This window comes from Chrysochloris asiatica, unplaced genomic scaffold (assembly GCF_000296735.1).
Source record: "Chrysochloris asiatica unplaced genomic scaffold, ChrAsi1.0 scaffold00053, whole genome shotgun sequence".
NCBI classification, from domain to species: Eukaryota; Metazoa; Chordata; class Mammalia; order Afrosoricida; family Chrysochloridae; genus Chrysochloris; species Chrysochloris asiatica.
Genome location: NW_006408571.1, coordinates 2,760,120 through 2,771,525, shown reverse-complemented (window position 1 = coordinate 2,771,525; position 11,406 = coordinate 2,760,120). Strand labels below are relative to the sequence as shown.

General features: G+C 38.8%; 1 protein-coding gene across 1 annotated transcript in view; it reads right to left on the bottom strand.

Annotated features, from left to right (window-relative positions):
- TEK (TEK tyrosine kinase, endothelial) overlaps positions 1–11,406 on the bottom strand; it is a 131,834-nt gene that overhangs the window by 13,495 nt on the left and 106,933 nt on the right. Inside the window, exons 14-17 of the mRNA XM_006863011.1 lie at positions 9,868–10,022; positions 7,883–8,093; positions 4,387–4,497; positions 388–578 (exon numbers count right to left, since the gene is read on the bottom strand). Coding sequence (XP_006863073.1) covers positions 388–578; positions 4,387–4,497; positions 7,883–8,093; positions 9,868–10,022 — 668 coding nt within the window. The remainder of the gene's footprint in view (positions 1–387; positions 579–4,386; positions 4,498–7,882; positions 8,094–9,867; positions 10,023–11,406) is intronic.

The window sequence follows — 11,406 nt, the reverse complement described above, 5'->3', positions numbered from 1 at the left end:
CCTCCTGGTTGCAATTTTAATTCCTCTACAGGGCACATAACAATAACAACAACCAATTATGTATTATTTGGAGACAGACCAAGTTAACATAAGAAAGGTACCTCACAAAATACATTTTTTGATGACATTCACTAGAGAAATACATATTGGAAGAACTGGGCACACATGTCTATAAAAATAGATGGAATATAGACAAAAAGATTAAAATTAGGGAGACTTCACACAATTTTTAGGTAAACCTACAACTACTCTAAAAAATAAAGTCTACTAAAAAGATGTCTTTTAATTGGGAGATTGGCAGAAAGAACTAAAGGGAAGAATTGAAAAACTGTGCAAACTCTGACTATTCAGAGGAAAGATGCTCAGAGCAAGGTCCTCTGACCACACCTGTTTTTGGCTCAAGTAGTCCATACCCCGGGCCACATCAGCTGCAAAATGCAGAAGCTGCTGAGAGGACAGTGTGGAAGCAGTGCTGTTGGCGATGGCGAACGCAGGGTCTGTCTCTAGCACGCGACTCTTACGCAGGAAGTCCAGGAGGTTTCCATGGGGGGCATACTCAATGGCCAGGTACAAGTAGCCTGTGGGATAAGAAAGTGAGTAGCATTTTACAGGTGGCCAAGACAGCTGTGAATTGCTTGACATGTACTGTGGCCCTTGAGAACTCATTTTTATTGTTACATCTTTGAAATTTGTTTTTCCTCCCATCGCTGGCAAACATCAAAGAATAACTTTTTTTTTCCTTTGTATAAACCTTTCTTTGACTTTTTATAATACTGGACTCCAACAATACTTGTCCTTTTGTGGCTGACTTATTGCACTCAGCACAGTCCCCAAAATGAAATTGACTTTAAATTCCATTTTACTCCAATGAAACACATCTAATGGTTCCAACCTCAGTAATCCGGGGAATGGAAGTGACATCCTCGTGCAATACTCAAATTGACCCACAGTTAAACCCTGCTTCTTTCTGACTCCCTTTCCCAAATAAGGACTAACATGGTGGGCTTCCTGAAATCCCATTGCCTCTCAAAAATAGCATTGTCGTTGCCACTGGCAGCGTTGACCCATAGGGACCCTTAAGTGTATCAGAGTAGAAGTGCATAGGATTTTCAATGGCTGATTTTTCATAACTAGACTTTCCTTCTGTGGTGTCTCTGGGTGGAGTGGAGTCTCTACTCCTCCTGTTAGCAGCAGAGCATGTTCACTACTGTGCCACTGGATGACTCCACAGTAATAACTCCATTGCCATCAATTTGACCTCAACTCATGTGACCCAGTCAGAGAGAGTAGAACTGCCCCATAGGGTTTCCAAGGCTGTCATCTGAACAAAAGCAGACTGCCACATCTTTCTTCCTTGCAGAGCCTGGTGAGTTTGAAGCACTGACTTATAGGTTAGTAACTGAGCACTTAACCACTGTGCCACCAGGACACCTTTCAGGAATAATATTAGAATGACATTAAAGGATTTATTACAAAGAAGATATAGGAAGCCCTCTCCAGATCACCTTTTACCGTTATTCAATATTGTTTGAAAACCTAATAAAGAACAGGTGTTTTCATTGCAGTCTATCCCTACCTAACTTTTCTTGAGGGTATTTAAAATAACAATAATAATAAGTTACTGACTATTCATAGCAGAAGGTGACTACAGTAGATGACTCTCTCTTTCTCTGGCCCTTTATTCCTCTCCCGAAACCCATACTAATTCATCATATTTCTCATTCGACTGTTGATCCAAGAAATCTAGTTTCAGGGATTGCATTTTGTCTAAAGCAACAAGAAAACATCAGTATTCGGGCAAAAATAAAACCATAGTTCCAAGAAAAATTAAGATCCATTTGTCTGATTTTATTCCAAATTGTTCTCTTCTCTGGATATTATAAAAAGTAATTCATTGTGATAAATGCATTGATCTTTGGAGGCAATGATTTATTGCCTTTTAAGTTTTGTGGTTTGAGATGCTGAATAAGGATATTTGCTGCAAACATATCTATGAATGTGGTGGAGCGTGTTGTTTTTGTTGTTGTTATGTGCTGTAAAGTCAGTTCCAATGCACAGCACCTGTACATAGGGTTTCTGAGGCTATAAATCTTTATTGGATCAGACAGCTTTATCTTTCTCCCATGGAGTGGCTGGTGGTGGAGCATACAGGGACAAAATTATGAAAACTTGTTAGTCTTTAACAAATACCTTGGGGGATCAGGACTATATTCTTGGGGAACACCATGGTCAGTCTACAAAGACAATGCTCTATATCCTATGTTGGTGAGGAGTGACTGGGATGTTAAAAACTCGTGCATGAGGGATCACTTAAAGTGCAACTATTGGTCTCTCCCAGTGTGGAGAAAAGAAAAGTGAGGAAAATTGAAGACACTTTGAATCAATTAGTCCAATGGACTAATAGAACACATGAACATCAGTCTCTACAATGCTGAGACCAGAAGAACTAGATGGTGCCCAGCTACTACTACTGAATGTTCTGAAAGGGATAATATTAGAAGGTCCTGGATAGAGCAGAAGGAAATATTGAGCAAAACTCAAATTTTTAAAAAGACTGGGCTAACTGGTCAGAAAGGAACTGGAAGAACACGAGACTATGGCCTTCGATCATCCTTCAGGTCTGGAACTGAACTCACCCTTGTGGTTCCACAAGTCATAGAAAGGTATATGGAGGGGACAATAATACAAGTAAGCTATTAAAATTAGGGAGATATGGACTTTGAGGATTAGAGAATATGAAAAAGGATTTAAAAGGCACCAGATTCCAGTTCCCTTCAAATATCTCCACAAAATTCTCAATTGTGAATTCTGTCCAAAGGCACACTACATCCTGGGAGAAGCATTTCAGAAAGCAAAACCAAAAACCAGGTCACTAAACCCTCCTGGTTGCAATTTTAATTCCTCTACAGGGCACATAACAATAACAACATGGAATGGTCAACTATTCAAGGTAATAAAAAGCAGCCTTTACCTAAGGACAAAATTGAGAAGGCCTGGGAAAGAGAGTGAAATGGAAACAAAAAAAAACATAGGAAGGAAGTGGGATAATGAATATTACATGGAAGAGTAGCAAGCATTGAAATGAAATGAAGTGTATGGTTTGTTGCTTGTAAAACTGGTGATCTGCTCTGTAAACTTTCACACAATTCACAATAGAAAGTTTCTTTTAAATGTTGAGTGAATTTAAACTTTAAGTATATTCAAAGATTATTTAAAGTATGGCAAAACATATCTTAGTATTGCATCCTGTTTTATCATAAGGAGACATTTACTGGTATAGGTATGTTTTCTTTATTCTTAATTGTATACAAATTTCAAGAACCCACCAATTTTGTGCTGAAATGTTTAAAACATGTTTTTTTTGTTTTGTTTTGGTAACTTTTATTTACTGCTGTTCCATACTGATTACTATTTTCAGGAAATAGCTAAAAAAGAGATGTTATTACTTCATATTTAACCTAAGGGATATGATCTGACTTTCATAATTACACTCTTATTGGATCACAGAATGATATATTGTTCAAAGAGTTTCAAAAACCAGTATTTTTAGTTTAATAAATTGAGGAAAAGGAAGTAGTCTCTTTTCTATTGTTGGTTGTAAAGTCAATAAGAACCTGTCAAATTTGTAAATAATTACAGCATGAAGCATTTTTCTGTGGGAGCAAACTTTTCCATGAGGAATGAAATTTAAGCATAGATTCAGAACTGTAAACCAAGTAGCATTAAGAGTTAAACACATAGAAGGTTTTTATTGTTAACTACTCAGTTGTAGCTAATTACACACATTTCAATGGGCAGTACTCAATAAGTATTTAAATTAATGACACAAATTCTTAAGAGTATGAGCTACAGCAGATAATTGTAAAGTTACACTATAGTTGAACATGAAAGCACATTTGATCAAAGCAAAGCACTACCAGATATGTCTATTATTATTTTTAACCTAAGCATCATTAGTGTTTTCATAGCACAAGATTGTTAGCGTTCAAGGATTTAACATTCAGAGTACAAGATTTCCTTGGATTTGGAGGAAAGATTAAAAGGCAGACAACTCGGAAGAACCATTGCATTCAATTCTTTCTGGTAGTGATGTCTCCCCCAGTGTGCCTTAGTAGTAATAGCAGAGGACACCTCTGTATCAATAAGGATGGGCATGGGTATGACCTGTAGATAGCTTTGGGAAACCCTGGTCAAAAATTCAGCCTTGCTATCTCCAGAAAGATGCTAAACTTTGGTATAAGCTATAAATGGGACTAGACATTCAGGTTGAAACTCAACTTTTTAAAAAAGGTGACATTCTTATGATTATCTTCTTTCCTAATTTCAATGTGGAATGTGTACTTAAAAATAAAACCTGGCTGGAAAGACAGGAAAAACCCATCTTACCTCGATGTTCACATGCTCCCAAGAGATTGATGATGTTCGGATGATGTCCAAGTTTACAAAGAACTTCAAGTTCCCCAGCAAAGTCCCTGTGATCATCTTTGGAGGCATATTCTGGAAGGAATCCAAGGGTTGTTATTATTCACCAGATACTTCTTCAGAATCAACTGTCCCCTCTTCTCCCTAGGGCCTTCAGGTGCCCTCAGTCCCCATCAGGTCTGGAAAAGTACACACACAAAAAGATAACCCTATAACAGTATTTTTTAACCTCTAGACTTTCTGTGTTTGGGGGGCTGTTCTGTGCACTGCAAAATGCTTAGCAGCATCTTTGGTTTTGACCTACTAATTGTCAGTTGTTAAGTGCTGTCAAGTCAGTTCCAACTCACAATGACCCTGTGTCTAGGGTTTCTGTGGAGAGAATGGTGGGTTTGAACCACTGACCTTGTGGCTCTAACCAACCTTGCAGAATAGTGTATTATCCTGCAGCACCACATGAGGACTCAAATTTCATTGTTGTTGCTGTTAAATGCTGTAGAGTTGGTTCCAACTCACAGCAATCCTGTGTAGGGTTTCAGAGGAGTGGCTGGTGAATTTAAACCACCAACTTTGTGGTTCCAACTGACCTTGTGATCCAGTGCTTTATCCAACAGTGCCATACCAGGACTCCAAATGTCAACAGACAACCAAAAATTCTTCAGACACTGTTAATTATCTCCTGGGACAATATTATCCCTGGCTGAGAACAACTGCTTTAAAGTGATTTTGTTTAAGATCTCAAATACTCAGAAATTTTTCTTGACAGAAGTGAAGCTACCACAATTTTTAGCTTCGAGCTTTTCCAACTAGATCTCATCCACAGATAAATACACTGAGAAGCAACAAGAATGTGAGCAGTGAAACATCACCGTAGAACCTGGCTCCATGGAATGATTTTAACTTCGTTTCTTCACAACCTACTCTTCCTAATGGAGTACTGGTCAGAATCGACTTGACAGCACTTAACAACAACAACAATAACTCTTGTTAATGGAAGAATGAGGAAGTAAAAGAGTTGAACAGAAAATTTCAAAGAGCAGCTTGAGAACACAGTCAAGTATTATAATGAAATATGCAATGACCTGGCGTTAGGAAGCCAAAAGAGGAGAAAACACTCATATTTCTTAAGTTGAAAAAACTGAAGAGAAATTCAAACCTCAAGTTGCAATACTGAAGAATTACATGTATGGTACTATGGGCTAGAGCACGGGACCATGAAGTCGGTTTGAACCACAAGGTTGGCGGTTCAAATTCATCAGCTGCTCCTTGGAAATTCTATACAGGATCACTGTGAGTTGGAATCAATCTAGAATGCACTTAACAACAGCAACAGCATGAGCAAAATGATGAATGATGCAGGAAGCATCAAAAGAAGATGAAAGGAATACACAGAGTCACTATCCACACACACACAAATGGTTGATGTTCAAGCATTTCAAAACATGGTAAATAATCAAGAACTAATAGTATTGAAGGAAGAAATCCAAGCTACAATGAAGGCACTGGCAAAAAACAAGACTCCAGGAATTGATGGAATACAAATAGAAACCTTTTAACAAATTGATGATGCACTGAAGGCACTCAGTCATCTATGCCAAGAAATTTAGAAGACAGCTATTTTACTGGTTGATTGGAAGAGACCCATATTTGTACTCATTCCAAAGAGAGGTGACCCAATAGAATGCAGAAATCATCAAACAATATCAGTAATATTACATGCAAGTAAAATTTTGCTGAAGATAATTTTAAAATGGTTACAACTGTACTTCAATAGGACACTGCCAGAATTCAAGCTGGATTCAGAAAAGGATGAGGAATAAGGGATATCAGTGTTGATGCCAGATGGATAGTGACTGAAACAGAGATGTTTAATCATGATTTATTGACTATGCAAAGGATTTGGACTATGTAGATCATGACAAAGTATGGATAACAGTGTAAATAATGGATATTCCAGAAAACTTTATTGTGCTCATGAGGAACGTCTATATAGACCAAAAGGCAGCTGTTAGGACAAAACAGGGGATATTGAATGACTTAAAATCTATAAAGGTGTGTGTCAGTGTAGTATCCTTTGACCATGCTTGTTCAATCTGTATGATGAACAAATAATCAGAGAAGTTGGATTATCTGAAGAAGAGTGTGGCATCAGGATTGCAGGAAGACCTGTGAGATGCAGATGATACAACAACCTTGCTTGCTGAAAGTGAAGAGGATATAAAATATTTACCGTTGAAGATCAAAGATGACAGCCTTCAGTATGGATTATACTTCAATGTAAAGAAAACAAAAGTCTTCACAATTGGACCCATAAATAACATCATGATGAATGGAGAAAAGATTGAAGTTGTCAAAACTTCATTTTGCTTGGATCCACCATCAACACTCATAGAAGCAACAGTCAAGAAATCAAACAATGTATTACATTAGGCAAATCTGCTGCACAAGATCTATTTGAAGTGCAAAGATGCCAGTTTGAGGATGCAAGTGCACCTAAAGTAAGCCATGGTATTTTCAGTCACCTCATATGCATGTGAAAGTTGCACAATGAATATGGAAGACCGTAGAAGATTTGAATTGTGCTGGAGAAAACCAGTGAAAGTACCCTGAACTGCCAGAAGAACAAACACATTTGTGTTAGAAGCAGTGCAGTCAGAATGCTCCTGAGAAGGCAGCATGGACAGACTTAGTTTCATACTTCAGACATGTTATCAGGAGGGACTATTCACTGGGGAAGGACATTGTACTCGGTTAAGTAGAGTCAGTCAAAAAGAGGAAGACCACTAGTGAGATGATTGGCAGACAGTGGCAGCAGCAGTGGGCTCAAAAGTCGCAATAATTGTGAGAATGGCACAGCAGTGGGAAGTGTTTCATTCTGTTGTGCATAATGCTGCTATGAGTCAGAACTGACTTGATGACACCTAACAACAACAGCAGAAACTCTTGCTAAGCATACTAACCTCAAAGACATTTTTCTAGAAATTATTTGATAGTCAGAAAATTGAGTTGCATTTGTTTCTGTTCTTTTTACCCTTTCTCATCAATATCACCTCCACCAAAGAGAGAACCACTAGGCACCAGGCTAAAGAGAAGGTACTTTGGTAGATGCACAAACTGGTGAACCTTGAGTTGGTAAGCGTTGTCTATTATTGTTTTGAGAAAATAATAGAAACAATGATGATCCGCAAAAGTTAGCAATGGACAGTTTATAATCTGAACCGATAAATCTCACGTCTCATGGAAATGGGAGTTCTTAAATGTCCCCTGCCTTCATGTTTACATCCGGACCTTAACACAAGCTTCTGCTCAAAGAAACACCACCTTCAGTTGCACACAAGTGCTCTCTCTGACACCATGCCAATTTTTTGTTTAAAGGTTATCAGGTCATAAGGGAAAGATTCAACAGGAAGTCAAGTTTGCTCCCCACCCTGATCCAACGCTGACAATATGGCCAAGCACTGACCTTTCATCCTCTTGATAGCAGCGTCCATCCTTAGCCCATCCTTCTTGATGCGTGCCTTCAGAACCTGGCCAAAATTGCCCTCCCCAATCACGTCTTGAAACTTAATGTCATTCCAGTCAAGGACTGGATAAATTGTGGGATCTGGGTTGTTTTGGGCCTTCCTGTTCAAGGCCAGAGTTCCTGAGTTGAACTGCACAGCTGGTTCTTCTCTCTGTAAAAATATTTTTTTCATAGTTTTGTGTCAAGATTTTTCATGCTCCTAAAGTGCACAATACCTCCAGTTTAAATTCATATCAGGTGAAAGAAGAAATAGTATGACTAATTCTAGAGTAGAAATGGCAGATCTCACCTCATGAGCTCACTCTGATGAAACAGTAGTGGCTGCCTACTGAGCAGTATGGGTTCAGTTCTAGGCCTCAGTGAGAGAGTATGCCAGGATCCTTTAGCAATGGCTGCAACCAGCAAGGTTGTATACTGTCTTTGGAGTCCTGGTGTGGTGCTATGGGACAATGTACTTGACCGAAAAGTTGGTTTGAACTGCAAGGTCAGTGGTTCAAACTCACCAGTCACTCCTGTTTCCATGAGTCAGAACCAATCTGGTGGCATTTAACAACAATATACTATGTCTTTGCCATCCCTAAGTTAATCATGTAGTCCTGGTGTGGCTCTGTGGGTTAATGCACCAGACTGCAAAGTCGTTTGAATCACAAGATCAGTGGTTCAAGCTCACCAGTCACTCCTTGGAAACCCTATACAGGGTCGCTATGGGTCAGAATCGACTCAACAGCACTTAACAACAACAAGTTGGTCATATTTGAGTGTTCTGTGGTGCTGTGGAATGCGAAGGTATTCAGTTCTGGTCTGAAAAAGAACGTAGCGATCCTATCTGGGGTAGTTGTAAAATATGGCAAAGTGAGTGCTTTCCTAACTTCAATCTGGTCTATTCTTGGCTCTCTACTCTCTTCTTTTCCCTTCCGTCCCCTCCTTGTCTTTCCCTCTACCTCCCTTTTTCTAAAGCTGAGAATCTCGTTCAAGCCCACTCTGGAGCAGGCCATGGACCCAGAACGACTAGTGCTTACAAAAGCAAAACCCAACATAGTGTCTTCTTTTATCCAGAGTTCAAGTGTCTGCTGACAGTGTCATTTTTGACAAAGCACTGATGCCACTGATAAGCTCTAACACTCTCAATCTGCTTACTTGCCTTTCCTCTCCAGAGTCAGCCTGAGTTCAGCCAGCAGTGGCTCAGTGCAGCTTCCCTGTCCTTCACTCAAAGGAACCTGGGACGAGGGTAGAACTCGTTTGAAACATGCAATTTTTCTCATTGTTTTACACAGAGAATTGATAAAAGTTAAGTATGAATTAATGTTATAGTGCCTGAGTAGCACACACACTAGAGTCATACTCAGGCTGTAGCATACAGAGAGGATTCTGATGGGCTGCCTATTGGTAAGGCATGATTTTGTAGACCTTTGTTTCTTTTCCGTTTCCTAGATGAAATTTCCAAGAATGAGGCTTCAAGTGTCAAGTGCCATGATCAATGACTGAAAATTGAAGGATGATAAAAACTAGAACTGGGAAAACTTGGCTAGTATAATACTTATTACCTATCTAACTGAAGATCTAATTACATTTCTATCTTCCATATAAAACAATGTTTAATTTATTCTATCACATTGTTATCCTCTTCGACAACTTATCACTAGGATTGCCTACATCTTGTTTTGGCTGGGGTAGTCCTGTTTTGGGTCTGATTTCCTACATAATTACTAAGAGCAGCAAATTTTTGGCCTCTAGAATTGTTCCAGTTTGAACAAGGAATTATATAGTCATGTTATTGATCCTCCATTTCATGAAAAAAGTCAAAGACAAGATGAAATTTGCCTAAGGGAAATATTTATAAGTAAATTTCTGATCCACCTATAAAATGAAGGCCCTGCATATATATGAACTTGTACTTTTTAACTAGAAAGAAGACGAGACACTACCACGTTTTGGAAAGCTTGGGCCATTCTCCTTTGGACGTTTGCCCTCTTCAATTGCAACATGATTAGAAAGGCCAAAAGCACCGTCAGGCAGGTCATCCCAGCTGAGCCAAGGATGGCTATAAGCAGCATCTTCCCACTTCCGAGGTTCGCTCCAACTGGGCAGGAGAACAGAGGCAGAGCAGTAGGATTAGTTTAGGTATAGATACACCATGAGCATCTGTGGTGGGAGACATTGGGTGATGGATTTATAGTCTTAGCCCCGCTACTATTACTATTGATCTAGTATTATTCATTTATTTTCTGAACATCAATCAAGATGAGTCTGGCTCATAGAGTTCTTATAAAATCTAAAGAAATATATGTGTAAAGCTCTTTATAAGTGGAAATGGCTAATTATTAGTTGCCATTTGTTCAAGTGTAAGTCCCAAGTCAAGGCTCAAGCAGAGGAACATTATCAAATAATGTTAAAAATAATTAACCAAATGTATGACTTTGGGAAAATATGAGGGGACTTCAAAAAGTTCACAGAAAAATGGAATGATAAGATAATGGAATTATTTTCCCACAAATTTTAAATTTTCTCTTGCACATATTAGAGGGAAAGATGAAGAGAAGGCAGAAGGGAGGGAGAGAGACACGGAGGAAATAAAAAAACAAAAGCAAACAATCACTAAATTTAGGGCTCAGGTCAAAATAAAATATTAGAGACTATGGTCTAATACTCCCACTTTTTTTCTATTGAAATTTGAAAAAATTGAGCTTAGTACATTGTTATTGAAAATAGTACGTAGTACATGATCCTGTCTTTATAAAAAAAATTTTTATATGATTATCTTTTCAAACATGCACAATGGTGAGTTTATTGTTTTGCCGCCCTTCCCCCCCCCCCAACTTCTGTTTGTATTTTATGTTTAGCTTGAATTTTGGCATATATGCATTTTATCAAAACAAATTGTAGCTATTAAAGTTATGTACTTATTAGGATTCTGATCTGAAAATCACTGTCACATTGGCTAACTCATTATTTTGTGGACATATTTTTAAAGTGGCAAAAGACTCAAGACTGAGCACATAGCTTATTTTTTATTTTGCAAACCCTAAAGTAATCCTCCAAGAAAACAGACAGGTTTTTATTACTACTCGATTTTTTGTGAAAATACTCTAGTCAAAATGCAAATTGGCAAGATTTGAGGTTTCTGCGGTTTGCCACCATTCGCTGTGCATGTTGTGCAGTGCAGAAGCTAGGGGGCGCCATTCGTACAGGCTACAAAGGGACGCATTCCACCTGCGGCAGCTGCGCCCAAAAGTTCCTTCTTCACTGAATCACGTTTAACAGGTTTTATTAACCACAGACAGAGGGCACCGAGTGCTTGGCACTCTGAGAAGATATCGACCTCAAAGAGCTTACTTCCTCAGGAGAGGGAGTTACTGGTGAACCTGAAGACACACTGTAACCAAGATCGGAGAAATAAAAGGCAATTTAGAACAGTACAGTCGGTGAAGGAGCTCTGGTAGTGTAGTGGTTACGAATCGAGCTGC